At 51.9% G+C, this 21,169-nt stretch overlaps 2 protein-coding genes across 8 annotated transcripts in view; both read left to right on the forward strand.

Moving 5' to 3' along the window:
- Positions 1-8,256, forward strand: part of LOC119527286 (NADH-cytochrome b5 reductase-like) — a 28,729-nt gene extending 20,473 nt beyond the window's left edge. For 2 of the 4 annotated variants that reach the window (XM_037827152.1, XM_037827150.1), the window contains one exon: positions 7,884-8,256. In XM_037827152.1, the coding sequence (XP_037683080.1) occupies positions 7,884-8,096 (213 nt within the window). In that variant the 3' untranslated portion in view covers positions 8,097-8,256. Of the gene's footprint in view, positions 1-3,427 lie in introns of all 4 variants that reach the window. The other 2 variants (XM_037827153.1, XM_037827151.1) reach the window with 2 other exon arrangements.
- The window catches only part of CDCP2 (CUB domain containing protein 2), a 38,499-nt gene that overhangs the window by 1,206 nt on the left and 16,124 nt on the right, over positions 1-21,169 (forward strand). For 2 of the 4 annotated variants that reach the window (XM_037827142.1, XM_037827145.1), the window contains exon 3: positions 19,322-19,476. In XM_037827142.1, the coding sequence (XP_037683070.1) occupies positions 19,398-19,476 (79 nt within the window). In that variant the 5' untranslated portion in view covers positions 19,322-19,397. Of the gene's footprint in view, positions 1-8,873; positions 9,104-9,844; positions 9,961-11,506; positions 11,568-13,493; positions 14,176-19,321; positions 19,477-21,169 lie in introns of those variants that run through there. The other 2 variants (XM_037827143.1, XM_037827144.1) reach the window with 2 other exon arrangements.

Genomic DNA, 21,169 nt, shown 5'->3' on the forward strand with positions numbered 1-21,169 from the left:
TAATCCCTGCCACTGGTTGAGCACCACCACGTGCCAGGCAAGGAAGGAAAGTATCATCACATTTGTCACACAGATGAGGAAACTGAAGCTCAGAAAGTTGCAGGTGCTATCCCAGGTCATGCTGCAAATGGACGTTAAATCAGGGTTTGAGCCCAAGGCTGTCCAGTTCCAGAGCTCCAGCTCTTACTTACCATGCTTTGTGGCTTCCCACCTGCCCTCTGACATCAGTAATTCTGTGGGGTGGGGCCTGGGTGTCCAAAGGCCAGGCTGCCCCGAGGCTGTGAAGTCAGTTCCTTGAGGCAGGGACCATGTGTCTGGATCATCACTCTCTCCTCAGTGCTTAGCACAGGGCCGGTCCATAAATGGTGCATGGAGTCAACTGGATTCAAGTTCACTGCATTTATTAGACTCCCGACCATATCCACTTGTCCCTATAGGGGAGGAGAGCTGCATTCGTACTCACCAAGCTGCAGATACCCTAGCTGGAAGCTGACTATGTCCTGACTCTTCCTCTACGTCCTTCACTCCTCCCAGATCCTCCCCTCTGGGCCATGGCATGGGAGCCCCTCTTTGCCTCTTATCTCAACCTACCCCTGGTCTGTAGCTTTACTTCTCCTTCCTGTACCTCTGGGTTGGTACAGGACCAACTGTGGGACCTCCCCTCCATTCCCTGTTGCTCAGGATCAGCTTCTTTGCAGTCAACTGTGGAGCAGCCATCAGCAGTTTCTTCTCCAGGTGGCTTGAGATGGCGCCTAGAGACTTTGGTGATTCTTGACACTGTGGCTGGTCCTGGGGTCCCCAGGGACAGGGGTCTGCTGGCCTTTCCATGGGATAGAATGCTTAGCAGCTTTGCCATTCATAGCAGCAGGAGATGCCCAGGGCAGGGGAGGGCCACCACTGCCAGGCCATACAGCCAGCCCTGCCTGCAGAGCCTAGGCAAGGAAGGTGGAAGGAGGGGCAGGAATGCAGGTGCCTGGCAGAGTCACCCAGCTGCTGGCCAGTCTCCCTTCCCCTTCTCTCTGTCCCCCTATCCGTGCCAGGAATACAAAAATGAAGATGACCCAGTCCCTGCCCTCAGGGCACTCATCCATATACAGGGGAGATGGCCACAGGGGTGGTGGATAGCATCTCCCCCTCAGTGAGCATTTTCTCTGTGCCCAGCACTGTTAATCCCCACCCCAATCTTATGAGGCTTGTACTACAGTCATGCCCATTTTGCAGATATGGAAACTGGAGAACAGGGAGATTAAGAAGCTTTCCAAGGTAGCACAGCTAGTGGGTAGAGAGCTGGGTGTGAACCCAGGTGGTCCTGCCCCAGAGGCTGTGCTCTTACTGTCTCACAGGATAAAGACAGCACATACAGGTGCTCTGGAGGATGTCCGGGGTGCTGGTGGCAAGCAGGGGCAGTGAGGGCTTCTTGGAGGAGGTGGCGTTTGAGTCTATGCTTGAGAATTGAGTCAGGTTCAGCAGCAAGAGCCCTGGGCTGGGGCATTGACAATGCTGGTAGCCCGGGGTCCCACAGGCAAATGGCTGTCAATGGCAGGGGCAGGCGATGGGGCCCCTGTTGTATCTGGAGTGGGAGGCACCTCCTGCCCATCCACACTTCCCTGCCCGGGCCACAGTGGCAGCACCCTCAAGGGTTGCCCACCGCCAGCCACTGCCTCCTGACTTGTCCTCCATCCTGCAGCCCAAAGGGCGGGCTCTGACCATGCCGCTGCCCTGCTCCCAGCCTTCTCCTGGCTCCCTACAGCTCTCAGGACAAAGTCCAACCCCTCCAGGAGCCTGCCAACTCCACGGCCTCATCTGGGCCTGCGCTCAGTGAATACTGTGCCCTGGCAGCACCAGTCTGCCCATGGGTTGCAGGCACACTGTGCTTTTCCCCCCTCAAACACCTCCTCATGCCTTACCTCTCTGATGAGCTTTCATTCCATCCTGAAAGCTTTCCTGGAGCCCGGGCTCTCTGTATTGCTGAACCCACCGCATCATCATTGCTGACCACTCTCCCTCCCCCAGGAGCAGTGGCCAGGCCCCGAGCACCTTCAGGTCCACAGGGCCAGGTGACATGCAGTAAGGGTGGGCTGAGCTCAAACCAACTGGCCTGAGGGAACTGTGGCAGTGGGGAGGGGAGGCCAGGCCAGCCGGGGCCCGCTGTTCCCCTCGAGGGCCCAGCTGGTGGATCATATCCGCAGATCCCCCCTCAGCACCAGAGTGCTGTCCTCAGAGGGCATCCAGGTCAGAGACTCCTTGTAAGATGGACTCCAAGGCCTCGTGTGTGCCCTTGAGAATAGAGACCTCCACTCACGGAGCCTCCACAGGGGCTAGTCCCTACCCCTGGCTCACCCTTCAGTGGCTTTCCAGGCAGCGCCATATATCACAGAGCTCAGCAAGGTCATGCTCACTTAGCTGGATTCCACCCCCAGGCCTCTCTCTCTGTACTCTCTCTACTTAGCCCAAGGCTCTGCAGAGGTGATGGTGGTCCTGTTCTGTTTTTCATTTGGATGCTGGTTCCATGGGTGTCTTCTCTTGTTAAAATTGTTCGAATTATATGTACTTAATGATTTGTATATTTTTCTATGCAGATGTTAGACTTCAATACAATGTTTACTTAAAAAAATAGAAGTCAGCCGGAGGTTAGAGCTTCCATTCTCTGCTCCTGAGGATACAAACCACAAGCTAAGGCTGGAAGGGCAGAAAGAAGGAGCTTGGGTCTCTTGGGACGCCTGGAGCCTCATATTTTCCTGGGATACTATGTCTAGCCTTTTTGTCTGAGAGCAGTAAACTCCTGTCTTGGTTAAGGCACAGCTACCTGGGTCTCTGTTACCCATGAACAGATAGTATCCCTAACCACTTTTTTAGTACTGCCTCCCACGCTAGAAGCCTGAGCTCCATGAGGCAGGAACCTATCTGTTTTGAGCAGCTGCCATCTCCCCAAAAGCTAGAACAGTGCCTGGCACAGAGTGAACACTCAGTAAAGACAAATGAGTACATGAATTGAAACCTTAAAACAAGCCAAAATTGTGCTCTGAAGGTGATGGCAATGGATAGCCTTGGAAAGACTCTGGGAGACTCAGTCATGTGGAGAAAACGTTCGCCCCAGAGTGACGGGTGTGGCAGCCACTGGGAGGCAGAGGGAAAGGATGGGGGGCTGAGTGCTAGTCCTGCTGCTGCCCCTGCCCCTGGCTTGTGTGCCCCAGGGGAAGTCCTCTCCTCCTTGTGCCTCACCCCTGGTAGGAGGGTAACAGCTACCCTCAGGCTGGTCGGAGGAGAGATGATTTCAAGCGTCAGGAAGTGCCTGGCTCGTGGTAGTGCTTGGGGACGGTTGTTTCCCACCTCCCTTGCCTCGGTTTCCTCATTTGTCAGAGAGGAGCTGGCTGCGTGAACTCTCAGGACCGTCCCATAGTCACCCCCTTGTTTCTCATCTTCCCAGGAGAACTCCCCAGAGCAGCTTCCCTGGAGTTACCGGGAGAAGACCCGCTTTGGCCGCCTGGCCCGGGCCGGGGTTGAAGAGCTGGTCAGCTCCTGTCGGAGAAAGCCGTTTGCATTAGTCTGTGGCTCGGCCGAGTTTACCAAAGACATGGCCAAGTGCTTGCTGTGTGCAGGCCTGGCAGAGGACTCCTACTTCCTCTTCTAGCCCTGGCCTGCCTGCCTTTCCAGGCATGGCTTCCAGAGCCCACACCAGGGGCCTGCTCTTGGGACACGGGAGGGAGCATGGGCTGGGATGAGAAGACAGGGAGTCCAGGCTCTGCTGCTCATTGACAGGCGACCTTGGGCACCTCCTTTTCTCCTCTACCCACAGAGGGTAACAAGACCCTCCTGGCATCCTGCTGTGAGGAGAGTGGGGGACAAAGGGGTTGCAGTTGCTTTGAGGAAGAGAGTTAGCTAGCTTGTGAGTCAGGTAGGACTTAATCAGAAGCAGCAAAGTCCAAGCTGAGCCCCAAGGATGAATAGGAGTTGGGTGGGAGAGGGAGTGGGAGGGATTTCTGGGTCCCTGTAGCACTCTGCAGTGTTTCAGGCCTGCTTTCCCTGGAGACCTTGCCCCTGCTGGAGCATCAGCTCTGGCTCAGAGTAGGTGCTCAGCAAGTGCTTAGGGAACGGCCAGAAAGCTCTTTGGAGGAGGAACTTGTCTCGTGTGCCTCCAGTACCGTGAGCCTGACACACCGAGTGGCCTTGGGTTCTGCAGCTTGACCACATTCTCGGGGTGAAGTGGGGCCCCACTTACCTTTATTTTCTATTGGCCAGGGCTGAAGACCAGGCTCTCTGTCTTTCCCGCTGCAAACCACTTTGCTCAAGTCTCCCTTTCCTGGCTCAAGAGACCTTTCCCCAGCAGAAGAAGAGGCACGGGCGGAAAACGCCCCTCCCTCCTCTCGCAGGCAGCCAGCTCAGCCGGCACCTTCAGCTCCGGCACCCTGGCGACGGTTGCTATGGAGATCTAAAGATAGAGTAGGAGTCAGGAGACCTGGGTCCTTCTCCCTGCTCTGCCCACTGAGCAGCTGCTGATTCCGGTCCACCCACCCCTCCCCAGCTCAGCCACCCCCTCCATCCTGCACAGGGCGTGCCCTCCCCAGGGAGCTGGCCGCTCCTGGGCAGCGCTGTGCAGTTAATGAATTCTGCTTTTTGCAGCCTGGGCTCCAGTGTGCCGCACCAGCTCAGGCTGGCTACAGGCAGTCCCAGAATCAGAAAATGTTAAGCCATGGAATCATCGAATCAGAGAACCATGGAATCCCAAAGTTAGAATTCTGCAGTCAAAATCCCAGTCTTCATCTTATCAAAGCTGAAAGATCAGGACTCCAAAAAGCATCCAGTCTAACAGATTCGTATAAATGGGGAAACTGAGGCCCAGTGAGGCTAAATGACTTGCCTAAGGTGAAGTAGTGGCAGAGCCAGCACTGGAAGCCAGGTCCCCTCATTTCAACCCCAAGCTCATTCCTCTGCACCAGTGCTTTTCAAACTGGTCTCCATAGGACACTAGGGTTCCTCAGGTAGATCTCCAACACACCCACCCCCCCAAACCAAAGCAGTTCTACTTTTATTCCATTTGTATATTGAGACTTAAAGTAATTTTCACTTGAAAAAGAGATTTCTTGCCCCCCCCCCCAAAGTTGGAAAAATCTTTGTACTGTGCCATGTTTAATAATCACAGTAAACAAGTGGGGGTTGGTGCAGAAGTTTTCAAGCTATGTTTCACAGGAAGGATTCCATGGTCAAATAGATGTGAGAGAATACTGCACGTGACCTTCAAGAATCACAACGTACATTAGCCTATGAAGGCTCTAATAAGACCGACAGTAAAGAAGGCCGTTTCATTTTGTTTAACCCAGAGTTTCTCAAGTTAATTTAAAAGAAGATGCTTTCCTCCTCAAGAATCTTCTGAGATCAGCATTCCATGGGATACGTTGGGAAACGCTAGTCTATTTCAAAGCCTCTTGTTTTAGCACAGGGTAATGAATGGGAAAGGCCTTAGCAGGAACGGTGAACTATCACTGCCGAGCCCTGTCACTTGGGCAAGACATTTTCCCTCTCTCGGTGCCTCCAAAATCTGGGTGTCTTCCACCCTCGCCTCTCCCTCAGTTAGCACGTCCTATTGATTCTACATCTTCTCTCCTCAGATCCTCCTAGAGAGCCTGTTATCAGCCAGACTCTGTTTTAGGCACTGAGGAAACAACAGGGAACAAGGCAGATGCAGTCCTTTCCCTCAGGTAGCTTACAACCTAGCAAGGAAGGCAGAAATTAATCTTGTAATTCTGAAAGGGACGCATGTTATAAAAAGGGAAGTGTGGAGCGCTACGAGAGGGGATGGCCAGGACTCTTAGCCTAGCCGAGGGGAGGGTCAGGGAAGTGCCACCGCCACTGAGGACTGAGGCTTCCAGGCAATACTCATAATTAGGGATCTTAGGGGTGGAGGGTTGGGGGATGGCCGTGTATGTCTTTCTATGTCCTGGCCCTCTGGTGTTTAGATCTTAGGGCCACCCAGTGGTAACCTGCATCCCCTCTCATGCTAGGTGTTGCTCTCCCCTTCCCTTTACTCCATATTGGGTCTGTAGAGTCTGGATACTGGGGGGTTCTCTCATCACCGGGCATTGGTAAGGACCCAGCCATGCCCCTGGTGCCAGGATGCCAAAGGGACTCACGTCATTGGAAACTGGAGAGCTCCTGGCTGGGTGTTGTGCCTCACAAGATGATATGAGAACCCAAGAAGGAGAGAGAAGAGGACTGGCTGGGATGTGTGAGGACAGACCTCTTTGTATTGAGAGTGATCTCGCCTGATGATGTCTCTGCTGTATGTCGTGGGACACATGCTGGGTGGGATGGCCACTATGGATATGCTGCGGTGGAGAAGGGAGACTTGGGCTCACCGGACATTTGAGCTAGACATGGCATAGTGTTTTGCCTGCTCCAGGGATGCCAGGGGCATCCCGAGATCAATAAAGTGTCCAAGATTCTGCATGTCCTGAGCATTCAGGAAGACAACAGCTAAAGGGACTAGGGGACAGAAGCTTATAGCAAAAACATCTGCTTTAGTTCACCCCTCATCATGTTTAGCCTGCACTATTTCAGCAGTCCCCTAATTGGCCTCCCAGCGGCCAGCATCTCTCCTTCCGTACTGCAGCCCAACTGATTTTTCTAACATACACATCTGAGTCTGTCACTTTCCTGCTTCAAGCCCTTCAGTAGCTCCCTGTTGCCCTCAAGGTATGGTGTAAACCCCTTAGCCTGGCGTCTCAGCTCTGCTCTCCTCTCCAGACTTATTTTATGCTGCCTCCCCTCTCACCCCCAATTCTTAGGTCCCAGACATGTTCTCTTGCATCAGTCCTTTCACAGTTGCTGCTCTCTGTGCCTGGGCCACCTATCCCCATGCTCCACTCACCTTTCTTTGCCTCCTCACTTTAGAGGACTCAGCTTGGGTGTCAGTTCCTTTAGGAAGCCTTGTCTGCCTCTTCCATGCCAGGCTGGATCAGGGGTCTCTAGTGAGCCTTCTGCTTCCGCACTCATCAGAGAGTCGCATTTGTGTGGGAGCACATCAGGGGCCTGCCGTGGGGCCTAATCGTATCCGTATGCGGGTGGGTGCTAGAGACATCCCGAATGTCGAATGCCTGAATAATAAACCCCTTACATTCTTGGAGTACCTTACAGGTTTTCGTAATCTTCACCAAAATACCTGCTATTTTATTACCCCAATTTACTGATGAAGAAACTAAGCTTTGAGACATCAAGCAATCCTCCAAGGTCATATAGGAAGATATGAATTCCAACATATAATTGTTTTGAAGGTTATATGTGACACATGAGTGCACCAGGAGACGTGTATGCGGATTTTTATTGCTGCACTGTTGGAAGTCACTAAGAATAAAAACTACCTACATGTCCATCAATAGGAGAATGGAAAAATAAACTGTTCTATATTCATAAGTGGAATACCATACAGCAGTTAAATTGAATGCACTAGATTAGATCTACATGTTGATAGACTAAACCCTGAAAACATAATAACTGAATGAAAAGCAAATCATTAAAGGATGGGTACAGTATATTTCAAAAGTTTAAAACACACAGAATAATGCTAAATGCTAGGGAAGGAAGGAGACATACCAACTTCAGGATGGTCATGACATCTGAGGATAGAGGGGAGGGAAAAGGATGGGGTGGAGAGGCCCATACAGTTAGCCATATCCGTACTGTTTTGTTACAAAAATATCTGAAATGAGAGTGGCAAGAGAAGAACATCTGGTAAATCTGGGTGTGGTAGGTTGAATTGTGTACCCCAGAAAAAAACATGTTCTTAATCCATCCCTGTGGGTGTGGAGCCAGTATAAACAGGACTTTCTTGAAGATGTTATTAAGTTGTGGCCCAACTGAATGAAGTTGGGCCTTAATCCTATTTCTAGAAGCTTTATGAAGAGAAAGTCACATGTAGGAGAAGCCCGAAGTCAGCGGAACCCAGAAGAGAAAGGAGAGGATGTAGCCATGTGACAGAAAAGCCAAGGACCAAGGATCGCCAGCAGCCCGCCCCAGAATGCCACAGTCTTCAGGGAGGAAGCATCACCTTGCTGATGCCTAGATTTTGGACTTCTCCTAGCCTCAAAACTGTGAGCCAGTAAATTCCTGTTGTTTAAGCCAACCCATTTTAGGATATTTGTATTAGCAGCTGGGAAACTAAGTTACTAGATGATGGATTCACTGATGTCTGCTATATTATTATTTTCTGTATCTTTCTGTGTTTGAAATAGTTCCATAATTAAAGATGTTTTTAAAAAATTATTAACTGTGTTAATACCTGTGAGGTGCCTGGTCAATGCTTTTCAGAAACAAGGGGCTTAAAAAATTCGTTCCCTCCCTCCCACAGCAGAATAGGCTATATATGCCTCCAAGTTTTCAGTTCTTCAAAAATATTTTTGAGCACCTACTGTGTGCCAGGCCCTGTTCTAGGCACAGGAGACACCAAATTAAATAGTAGAAATGATTCTGCTTGCCACTCTCGTTTTCCTGCCAAGCTCGAATCAAAATGACTTTCTAGATACCACCATTTAGGGCTCTTTCTTCCTGTTAATTTTTGGTTTTCCTTTTTAGATGAGACAGACCTAGGTTCAAGTCTCTTACTGATTCTGTGGCCCAGGGTAAGTAACTTGGCCTCTCTGAGCCTGTTTTCTCAGCCATAAAACGGGGGTGGTAGCCTCACCTCCCAGGATTGTGTGAGGATGGAGGAAACCTGTGTGACACTCCAAACACAGCAGCTGGCCCAGAGTGGGTGAGAGAACCCAGGCTGCTCCTCCTCCTCTCTCCTCTCCCCGGGGGCCCTCCCCAGCAGCACCTGGCTCACGGCTGGCCTCTGAGGACAGTACTTGTTCCCAAAATTTGACTACAAAGAACTCCCCTTTATGATGCTTCTCATGCTTTGGAAGATTTTTTATTTCAAACTACATGTATTAAGTCATTATTAATTTATCTCCCCCCCCCCTTTTATTTTTTATTAATCAGAGACATAGATAGCTGCCCCTCAGGGCTTCTGTCTATACAGCTAGCTGGGAGCTGTCCGTTGACATAATTCCAGCCAGAGGCAAGGAACTCAACATTGTGTGTGGGCTGGGTGTCCTGAGGAAAGGGAAAGGTGGGTGCATCTTACTTTCCTTTTTCAAATTGACAACCATGAGTCGTGGAAGCTGCCGGCCTTGTCCCGCTGGGAGCTGCCTTCACAGGCATCGCCGATGGACGGGGGCTGGGTTTTCAGTGCTCACTCCAAATAGACAGCGTGCACTAGCGCCACACAGAAGAGTGTAGGGTTCACATACTGGGAGGCCGCAAAGCTGTCCGCATACGGGTCCCACAGGCTCTGACTGGAGACCACCACGTCCTCCTGCCCCTTGCACCCAATGCTCATGGAGCACACTAGCCTGTAGCGGGGTGGGGTGACAGCCTTCACCAGGTCCCGGATCTCAGCACTCAGCACTGTGGCCAGGTGGGCACACCGGGCTGGATGGGAGCTCACACCAGCCGGCTTAGAGGGCAGGTGAGCCTGTATCAGCTGTTCTGCCCACACACGGGAACTTCACCCCCGGCCTGGCCGACCACAAGGGAACCTGGAGAAGGATAGGAGGGCTCCATGGAAGGGGGTGTCTCCAGCCAGCTTTGAAGCCCAGTATGTTGAACATAGAATTATATGTTAGAGCATATAATTCAGAACAATGGGATGGACAAGGGAACCCAGAACCCAGAACATAAGAAAAGTACTTTGTAAACTGTAAAGTACAGAACACATGACAGAGAATAGCCTAGCTTCAAGTGGCTCCACCTACCTTTACAGCACTTTGACCCATGGCCCTGGCTCCCCTCTCCCTCCCTGCGCCCCCAGGTCACTGGCCCATACCTGCTCCTGGATGATGCTGATGGGTTGGTGGGGGCTCCCCTGGAGCTGTGACTTCGCTCTTGAAGATGTCTGATTCTGTAAAAATGAAAATGAGCATTGAGGTAAACACCTGCTGAATGTCTTCTGAGTGTCAGGTTTAAATACGTCATCTGTTTTAAGCTGGGTTTGCCCCAAAGCAGACTCTGAGCAAGGATTTGGGTACCAGAAGTTTACATGGGATGTGATCCCAGGAAGCTCCATGAGAGAGCAGGGAAGGAAAGTCGATGAAAGCTGTGTTAATAGGCAGGATAGCCTGGGGGCAACCAGAGCTCAGCCTGTTGGGGTCCCTCTAGAGGACTGTGCAGAACCTCAGAATTATCCTGCCGAGAAGCAAGGAAGCCAGGGCATTTATCCACCCGCACCCCAAGTCTCTCACTGGGTGAGGGTTCCCTGAGCACAACCCCACAGCAGAGAAGCCCCTGGTGTTGCAAAGGAACTGTCTGCAGCACCTCCAGGGTGGGCAGGGGGATACAGGTGGCACATAGCATCTGCTCCATCTTCTCATTTCATTCTCAGACTGGGTAAGTAAAGTGCTCAGTGCAGTGCCTGGCCCACAGTGGGGACTCAGTGAATGCTAATTCCCTTCCTCTGTGCCCTCTAAGGGGAGCGAGGGTCTCTATTAATGCATGAACCTTCCTGGTGGCTCAGTGACCACCTGCAGGGAGCGTCCCCTGAGCCTCTGGCTAAATGGGTCTTTTCCTTTAGGGAACCTCCAAAATGTCTCTACCTGCTCCATCCAACTAGCACTGAAGGCTGTCCAAGCCTCCCCTGCACCGAGGTTAACTCGATAAAACAAGACAACAGCCTGCCCTAGCCCCATGTCACTCCAGCGAAGGCATGCTCACTCTCTGTCATTTTCAGCCTACAGCTTGCAGCGCCTTCTTCCTCAAGCCACTGCAACCTGGCTTCCACGCTCCTCCCCATCCCATCTGTTCTCCGTAAAGTCCCTGGTGTCCAGAGATCATTTTTCAGCAGTATTTGGTGCTGTCATCAGTTCCCTCCTTCCTGAGCCTCGGTTTCCTCAATTGTATGACAGGATAATCCCTACTTCACCAGATTATCCGGATGACTAAATAGCTCACTCATCTATATATTCCGCAAACATTTCTGAGCACCTGCTCGTGGGCAGGCTTTCTACTGGGTTCTTGAGGACGCTGATTTTGGATGTGTCCACAGTCTCCTGGGGGGGCCCTGGCACTGTTATAACAAATGTGCCTGGTACATAGCAAACACTCAGTGAGTGTGGGGTTTTGTCGTTTCTGTCTGCCTTCACTGGACCTCAGTTTCCACAGCCAGAAAATGGGTGGTTGCACTCTGAAGTCCCTTCCGGCTCTGATCATCCTGGCCCCCAGCCCAAGACTCACCCTTCTCGGTGGCCCCGCCCCTCCTCCACTCCCACCTTGAGCTCCCGGGTGAGCCTGTGAGCAGCAAGGAGGCCCCGAAGGCTAAACGTGGCAGCTTCTGCATCTAGGCTTTTCGAAGCTCGGCTGGCCCTCCTTCTCAATGGAGGACCTGATGGAGGAGCACTGCTTCCCTGACTGGAATGACCAGCGGACTGAGGGGAGACACAATGGAGGCAAGTTGGAGGTAGGAGGGACCCAGCGCTCTCAACAAAGGAGGCTGTGGGGCTCTTCTGGCTGCTCCAGGCATCTACGACCCACCTCCCCAGGTCAGCACTCCAGCTCAGACTTCTTCCTCCCCGGGAATGGGCCTCCACATGGGTAGAACAGGCTTTCCAGCTGGTCAACCACAGGTTCAAACCTCAGCTCTGCCACTAAGCAGCTGTGTGATCTTGGGCAAATCACTTAACTTCTCTGAACTTCAGTTTCCTCATCACTAAACTAGGGATATTTTTATTTCTTCTTTCAATATATTTATTGAGCACTTTGTGCCAGGTGCTGGAATACAAATAAAGACCTCCATTCTCACAGCGTTCTCATGCTGGTGGGGGAGACAGATGATAGATAAATAGCCAAGGAAATTACCCAGGGGAGCACTGCCCCCAGGGGAGTCTCACACTTCACAGAGCTGTAAGGATTAATAATGTGCATAAAGTATCTAGCACTGAGTCTGGTGCCTAGTAGGTGCTCAGTAAATGCTTGAATAAATAAATTAATGAAAACAATTCTCTCTGAGTTCTGGTTAACAAACAGTGAAATGGAGCTGGTAATCCTTACCTCGTAAAGTTGTTAGAGTTTTTTTTTTTTTTTTTAGAGTTTTAATTTAATTTAATGTAGTGAATCTTCAATAGAAATTGCCATGTGCCATGTACTCTTCTTCTAAACCTTTTACAAATATTAACTCCTTTCCCACTTTATGAGTGAGAAGATCGAGGCTCAGAGGGGAGGTAAAGGAACTTACACAAGGACACATAACTTGCGTGTGGATGGATGTGAACGTGCCTAGCAAACAGTGGGAGCTCAATAGTTGCTTTACTGTGGGGTAGGGAGGTTTTGGGCAGGTGGCTGTGGGCTGTTCTCAGTCCCTGAGACCTGGCTGTGAATGAGTTTGTGGGGGGAAGGATGTGGAGAGGCTGAGACGGGTGAGGACAGGAAGGCCCAGAGGAATAAGAGGAGGCAGCGAAACACACCTGACCGTTCCCTGGAGGTCGGACTCCTGGGACAGCAGCCCAGCCAGAGGCAGGGAAGGACACCTGGGGCATTTCCCCTTACGTAACCATGAACTTCCTTAACGTGCCTTGGCTTGTTACAGGGCCCAGCCATACCAAAGAGGCAGGACGAATTGATCATCTAAAGGGGAGAGGAGGGGGAGCAGCTGGGCCAGCAGCAGGAGGCTTCCTTTGTGTGTCTCCCCCACCCCCACCCCACCTCCTGGCCCACATCTGCGCCCCACAAATCCTCCTTCAGGACCATTTTCCGGCAGGCTTCCCTGGCAGCTCGGAGCACCAACATTGCAGGCAGACTGTGCTGGGTTAGAACCCCGGTTCTGCCAATGACAGGGATGTATGATCTTGGACAGTTATGTCACCTCAGTTTCTTCTTCTGGACAATGGGGTGATGATGGCACTTAGAGGGCTGTTGTGGGGATTATATGAAGTGGCCTATGTAAGGTGCATAGCAAAACACCTGGCTCACATGTGGCTGTTATAGTTATCACTCACGTTGCTGTCGTACACACAGGCTTCTACTGGTGTACAGCTCTTAAGAGTTTGCAAAGCCCTTTCACCTCTCTGATCTCAGATATAGTCCTCAGAGCAGCCCAGTGAAGTAGGGCAGGATTAGGAACCCCACTTCACCCAAGTGGAAACTGAGGCTCAGAAGGGGAAGTGAATGGCTTGCCCAAGGTTACACAGTGGACCTAGGATCCAAACCCAGGGAGTTTCAAACCCAAACCAGTTGCTCTTTCCACCAAAGCTTGGGTAATAGCAGTGACCCAGCATCACTGTGGGGTGATGGGCTCCTGTGAGGGGTCCCACTTCCTGCCTGATTCCCCAGCTCTCACCCTGTCCTGGGACGGCTGCTGCTGGCTCTGGCAGCTCCCAGCTTTGAGCGGGGGTGGGGGGTTGGGGGCCTTTGCAATGCTGGGCCTTAGTTTCCTCTTCTGTGACGTGGGGACAATACCCCCTTCTCTGCAGCCTTGGGAGAGTCGGTGAGATAAGCTATGGAAGGACCCAGAGCTGTGTGGGCCCCAGAGAAGACGGCGATCCCATCCTCTTCCTCACTTTCTTCCCATCAGCCCAGGAGCCAGAGGCTGTGAAGGTCACGACCTTGTCTGGAGGCTCTTGGGAAACCTCGTCCTTGGACCGTCGGGACTTCTGGGATGTCATTCCCAATGTGTGGCCTTCACACCCCAGCCTTTGGGAATGGGAACAGGGCAGAGTGACTGTGAGAGAAAAATAAGAGACGCAGAAAGAAGAGAGAGGGGAGGAGGGGGTGGCATCCTCCTCTGGAGCCCATGGGTGGGTCTCAGGGCTGTGAGGAGCTGGCACGACCACACTGGCCTCCTTCCAGGCTCCCTGGGGGACACCCCCACCACACTCACTCTTCTGGGGCCTGTCCCCCCTTCCTCCCTCGCTTCCCCCTTTCTCTTGGCCCCTTCACCATTCTCTCTCCTGCTTATATGCTGTCTCTCTCTTTTATATTCCAGCCCCTTGTCTGCCTCCCCTCCTCCTGTGTCACATAGGGACCCCACCCCACACACTCGCACAGTGCCGACCCTGTGCCCTTCTATCAGGCCCCCCCAGGGGAAGTCTGCGATGCAGCGTGCCCGTCTCACACCACGCAGGGCCAAACCCTGCTGGATTCAGGAAACGGAAGGTGAGAGGGTTGGTGCCATGGGGCTGTACTCCCGGGAAAGTGCCCTAGGTCCTCAGGGCTCTTGTTAAGGGAGAGATGTGGCTCCCCTGGGCCCAGCCAGAACACCCCAGTGGGGGAGAATGGCCTCCCTGCTCCCGCCGTCTGCCCACCACCTTTGTCAGCCCAGGTCTCTATGGGAAAAGGAGGCTGTTGGGCAGCACCCATGCTGTCCCATAGACACCATCACTGTCCCCAGGTACTAGTGACATGCAGATATGAAAACAAAACTGACCTAGAGAGAACCCCTAGATATAGACGTACACACCCAGAGATCTAGATGAGCAAATACAGTCATAGTTATGTACATGCAAACATAGGTCATGCACTCCCAGAGCTGCTAATTTCACACAGAGGCAGTGACCTGTACACTAGCAGACAGCTGGGTACCCACACAATGAATGTACACATACAAAGATATATGTGTACATGTGGACAGACATTTTCCCTGAGGTAGTCATGCCCACACACATCTATGCCATGTGCACCTAGACACGGACGTATAGTCGATAAGGGACATTCGCTTAGAAATCTTTGTATATGTACAGAATGAAATATACATGTAGATGTAGGTATGCATCCATAGACAGTCATGTACATGCAGAACTATGGACGTTTGCCTGCAGGTGCACTCTGAAGGTACCTGCAGTGGGAGAGGTGTGTCATAGTAACACACACACTCACAAAGTAACTCAGCCCTCAGCCATGGATGGATGTTAGCCATTTACAAAGTGACAGGGGGCATTTGCAGAGACAGGAGTACATGTGATCATATGTGTGCACAAAGATGGACAGGTGTGCAAAGAGAAATGGACACACAGTGATGGGTGCAGTCACACAAAGGGCATATTCACCCTCAGAAATGGACAGTGTACTTTGTGCCCGATGCAGCCACATAAAGAAGGGCTACTGTACCCAAAGAAATGGCATGACCAGATGATGTCACGTACCCCCCTGAGATGGACAAGCATGCCCAGGGACAGAAACATAAGCGCACGCGTCAGCGGGCCACCTCCCTTGGACAGCATTGGTCCCCAACACATACTCACAGCCTGGGGGAGCTCACGCCCTTTCAGGAGGAGCCCCTGTGTCTGCTGGCTCCGGGGTGCTGCAGAGCTATAAGAGAGGAAGGCTGTCTCCGTGCTGGAGTCTGAGGGTGGGTCCTCAGGCTCAGCCCTTGCGATTCGGCATAACGGGACACTGGCAGGCACCCAGGCACTCAGGGCCAACTCGTCTTACGGGCGCCACGGGCACTCCCTAATGACCCGGCTAGGGAGCAGGCCTTTGTTCTTTCTCCACCACCTCCCCAGGGGACCAGGAGAGAAGCCATAGCCAGGGCTGTGGGTTGGAGGGAGGCCCACCCGGAGGTGATTTCAAGGAGAGATGGGCTCGGAGGAAGTACAAGATGACCTTGTATTTGGAGCCCACACGAATGCGATACAGGCCGGAGGGAAGGGGTGCATGAGCACTTGCAGGTGGTGTGAGGGCTGGAGGAGGAAGGGCCCCCTGCTTTATGGCTGCAGCAGGAGGTGAGCTCATCTGCAGGGGGAGGGGGAGATGTAGGGTCTTGCAGGGACTGGTGAACATCTGGACCGACTTCTATGGGGAATCGGAGAGAGGGCCAACCAGGGAAGCATGGCAAGGCTGTGGGGCCTCGCTGAGACCTTCAGTGAGGCTGGAGACCGGTGGAAAATGTGAGCAGCTGGGCTGATTTGGGTTGGGGGATTCTCCAGCAGATGTCATGAAAGCAGAGCAGATTGACCCTGACCCTGGAATCTAAGCACAACAGGGACAATGGGGAGAACAGCAGGGAAAAGAGACCAGTGGTGTCTGGGAGGTTGAGGCATGGGGAACTGGAGAGGCTGGGTTCCCAGGAGGAGAGGTGGTGGTTACAGAGAGGGGAAAGAATGTTTGAGAGGTGGTTGATGCTGAGGGATATCAAGGTGGGTGATTCTGGGGTGTAACCACAATAATGATAGTCTCTTAAAAAATTATTGATGGCTCAGCTAATGCTGTCACACTTCTACATTCATCCCTTGGCACCAACTGTCCCCCTGCATGCAGACAGCTTCTTCCTGTACCCCCTGAACTTTCTGCCTGATGGCTTTTGCACCATGCACGGGCAGGTTGGAAATACCCAGCAGATAATGCTCCTGGAAAAGCTTATAACCAGTTGTTCTAGTTTGCTAATGCTGCAGAATGCAAAACACCAGAGATGGATTGGCTTTTATAAAAGGGGGTTTATTTGGCCACACAGTTACAGTCTTAAGGCCACAAAGTGTCCAAGGCAACACATCAGCAATTGGGTACCTTCACTGGAGGATGGCCAATGGTGTCCAGAAAACTTCTGTTAGCTGGGAAGACACGTGGCTGGCATCTGCTCCAAAGTTCTGGTTTCAAAATGGCTTTCTCCCAGGACGTTCCTCTCTAGCAAGCTTGCTCCTCTTCAAAAGGTCACTCACAGCTGCACTGAGTTCAGTCTCTTTGAGTCAGCACGTTTATATGGCTCCACTGATCAAGGCCCACCCTGAATGGGTGGGGCCACGCCTCCATGGAAATATCCCATCAGTTATCATCTACAGTTGGGTGGGGCATATCTCCTAATCCAAACATTCCAACTTAATCCCCACTATTATGTCTGCCCCACAAGACTGCATCAAAGAATATGGCTTTTTCTGTGGGACATAATACATTCAAACTGGCACACCAGTGGTGGCTGGGAGTTGATGGAGAAACACTGTTGGGTGGGACAACTCAGGGGCCTGTTCCATACTGTCTCCCAGTGGTCCCCAATGGAGTTGAACCCCAGTTGCCTGCAGTGATTACCTGCTCATGAATGCAACCTGAATTGGCTTCTTTTCCACCCCTGTCTCACACCCCCACATCCCTTCCAGGGCTTCCAAGGATCACCTCCCAAATAAACCACTTGCCCTTGAATCCTTAACTTGGGGTCAGCCTTTGGAGGAACTCAACCCAAGATGGTGGCTCAAACTCTTCGAGCTTCAGTTTCCTCATCTGTAAAATGGAGAGTATAATATGCACCCCTGTAAGTTGGGAGGATCCAACTACATGAGCTACATGAGGCTCCTAGCACCGTGTCCACCACACAGCAGGTTCAAGTTAGCTCCCTCCTCACGCCCCCTCTCCCACTTGTACGTGTTTAATAAAAGCTCCCGCCCCCTTGGCGGGACCTCTCTTTTCCTGCCAATCAAGCCTCACAGGTAAGCCGGTCCTTCAGACCTGACCATCCCTAATGCTCTTTCCTGAACCCCCTCCAGGGGGCAGCAAAGGGCTCCCTGGGGACCTCCAGAGGCCATGTGTGGTCTGGCAGATGGATGTCTGGGTTACTCTGGGCTAAATAAAAGTCATACTCACTCCTATGCACAGAGCTGGAAACTTGAAAAGACTTCCCGTACATTACCTCATTTAATCCTCACAGGAAACTGCAGGCTATTACTATCATTCCTCTTATACAGTCGAGGGAGCTGGGCCTTGGAGAGGGTGGGTTACATTTCCAAGATCACAAAGCCAGACAGTGGTATAGTCTGGATTCAAACCTCCATCTGTCAGAAGCCAGAGCCCAGGCTCCTCGCTTGGAAGGCAGGAGTGTGCCGTGTGTACCTCAGTCACTCCTGCACCAGCAGGGGCTCTGCACAGAGAAGGAGACGAGGAAGCAAGTGCTGGGCTGAACTGAACCCAAATCAGAAGACCCCCAGAAGAATAGAAAGGCCCCATTTCTTGTTGGACACGAAGCCCTCAAGGGCATTTCTGCAGCCCCAGCTCCTAGCACAGGGCCTGACACCTAATGATGTTCAAACAAGGCTTATGGAGCAATCAAGGAGTGAAAGTTTAATATTCTTGGCCAGAATTTGCACCATGGTCTAGACCCATTGTTGCATTAGGTTTTGCAAAATATGATTTTCTAATTGATATTCCCACTGCATGCTTCCCTACCTCATCAGTTGTCCACCACAACCTCCTTCCCTCTTCCTCTTAGCTGAGTTCTCATGTCTGAAGGATGCTTGTGCTGCTTGTCCCACTAATTAGTGGCTCTTTTTGGCTTCTCCATGGGGTGGGAGATGGAAACGGACTATAGCAAGTGCCTACCACGCGCTTTAGCGTAAGTGAGCTCATGTCATTTTTACAACAGCCAAATAAGGCAGGGCTGTATGCCCCCATTGGACAGATGAGAAGACAGAGACCCGGAGAGGTTAGATGATTTGTTCAAGTTCACTAGGCAGGTTCAAGGCTGAACTGGGATTGAACCCAGGTCTGCCTGGCCCCGTAACTGTCCTTTCTCTACCATCAAATTTCCTTCCAGGCCCAGGTTGCCTCCTATGCTGATCTGTATATATTATGTCCCCCAGAAAAAGCCATATTCTTTAGTGCAATCTTGTGGGGGCAGATGTGTTAGTGTTGATTAGGTTGGAATCTTCTGAGTGTTTCCATGGAGATGTGACTCACCCAACTGTGAGTGGCACCTTTGATTAGGGTGTGACCTCTTGACTGAATGTTTCCATGGAAATGTGGCCACACCCATTAAGGGTGGGTCTTGATTAGTTCACTGGAGTCCTATAAAAAGAGCTCACAGAGGGACCTGAGAGCAACTTTGAGAGTGACTTTTTGAAGAGGAGCTGCAGCTAAGAGAGGACAAAATGCCCCGAGAGCAACATTTTGGAGAACACCATTTTGAAACGCAACCTGGGAGCAAGCAGACGCCAGCCACATGTCTTCCCAGCTAACAGGGGTTTTCGGGATGCCAAAAGCCATCCTTTAGTGAAGGTACCATATTGTAGCGGCCTTACTTGGACACTTAATGGCCTTAAGACTGTAACTGTGTACCAAATAGACCCCCTTTATAAAAGCCAATCCATTTCTGGTATTTTGCATTCTGGAAGCATTAGCAAACCGGAACACCTCCCCTCCTGATACAGTGTGGCCAGTACAGATCTCAGAACGTGTAAACCTGGTGACACTAGATCCGTCACCTCAGGGTAGAGTGAAGGAAGCTCCTGGGGATCAGCTTACTGATTCGAGGGGCCAATGAATTATTCACACCACCATTAACTTGGAGGCCCTTTCAGCCTCACCTCTCTTTCCCTTGCTCCAGACCCTCAGATCCTGGAACTGCTGGGTGCCCCGCCTGCCTCAAGCTCTGCAGACCTGTGGGGGTCCCTGGTGAGGAGATGCTGCTGGAGCTGGGGTCCTGTCTGCTGCTGGCAGTGGCACTGCTGAACCCAGGGCCCAGGGCCCAAGCCATGAAAGGTAGGAGCCCCTCAGGACAGGGAAGAGAGGGGAGGGCAAGCAGCAGCCTGGGTCTCAGGAGGTTTCTATGGGAGGAGTGGGAAAGCAAGATGCCCTTTTAGGTGGGCTGGCTGAGTTAAGGATGCTTCATTTCTGAGATGGGAGAAGACAATAATTACTGAGTACCTGCCACGTGCTGGGGTTTTATATAGAGATTGCATTTAATCTTCACACCAAACTGCATGGTGGGCCATTTTACAGATGAAGAAACTGAGGGTCCAAGTGATTAAATAACCTCTCCAAGGATTCATGGTTACCAAGGCCTAAGGGAATGGCTCAGAGGCCTATTAAAGGTTTATAACTGGAAGGAGTCTTCCTTCTCTCCTGAGAACCCGCTGTACAGCTCCTCTGCCAGCCAGGCAAAAATCAAAGTTCCTTATTATGGCATTTGGTGCCCTCTGAGGGTTGGGCCTCAGTTCTCTGTGTCCCTTGGGCAGCCGATTCTCTGGCAGGGGAATCACATCCCTTTCTAGAGATACTTCACCCTCAAGGCTCCCTCCCACACTCCAGCCCCTCTGCCTGGAAGGCTTCTTTTCCTCTTTTTCCACCTGAGAATACCTGGTGCATCCTTCAAGGCTCAGGTCAGATATCACCTCTTCCATGAAGCCTTCCACAATCCCTCCATCAGCCTCAAATGCCAGAGTTTGGTCACAGACTGTGCAGGCTGCTCTGTTTGCCTGTCTGTCTTCCCATGAAGGCAGGGTGCTATCATTTCACCCTTCTAAGGGCCTCGCATATGCGTGGGGCCTAGTAAACAGCCACCAGTGCCTCATTTTCCAGAAGATTCAAGTAGAGCTCTGTGAGGAAACATAACTTGCCATCATCCAATCAGTGGCAGAAATGAGCTGGGAACCCAGGGTCTGGGTGGTGGGAGGAGCTAGCTGCTTCCACTTTCTAGCCTGGCCAGGTCTGGGAAGATGATGTTCCCGTGCCTGGTGGTGCTTGGACTGCCACGGCGTCTGCGAGGTCTGCCTTGATGCTCTCACCATCTTTCCTGGACTGTAGGCTGGAGCAGTTCCACGTCTAAGGGCCAGGTCTGGGGGAAGGCCAGGAAAGGACAAGGACAGACACTGGGCAAAATGCCACCTTTATTCTCCTGCCATCAGGCATGAATCAGACACTGTTCCTGCCTCGTCCTGCCCCAGGGGCCAGGCAGGGAGCTGATAACACGAAGTGGGGTGAGCATCCGTCCAGTCCTTTCACAGGCTTTATCTCATCAGTGTTCACAGCAGCCCCGCAAGGGAGGTGTCATTCTCCCCATTTCATGGATGCTTTGCCAAGGCTCTGGGAGGCTAGGTGATTGTGCCTCCGAGCCTTTGCTCCCACCATTTCCTTTCCTAGCAAGCTGTCCTTCTTCTCCTACTGCCACCACTTCTTCCCCAACTAATGAAACCTTCCAACTCCAATATCACCTCCTCTGTGAAGCTTGTCCCTCCTCCAATACTGCTGGCCCCAGCAAGATTGGCCTCCCTCCCTCTGGACCCTAGAGCTCCTGGTGTGGCCTCAGCTGCAGGCGATCACACGGTGTGGCTTTGTCTCATTTGCCCAACTACCCCTTACCCCTAACTGTGAGCTCCCCAGGACAGGGGCCTGTTATAAAATCAGTACAGGCCTGGCACAGGGCACACCCTTGGCAAGTTTGTCTTCTTTTACA

Source organism: Choloepus didactylus, chromosome 2, assembly GCF_015220235.1.
Source record: "Choloepus didactylus isolate mChoDid1 chromosome 2, mChoDid1.pri, whole genome shotgun sequence".
Lineage (NCBI taxonomy): Eukaryota > Metazoa > Chordata > Mammalia > Pilosa > Megalonychidae > Choloepus > Choloepus didactylus.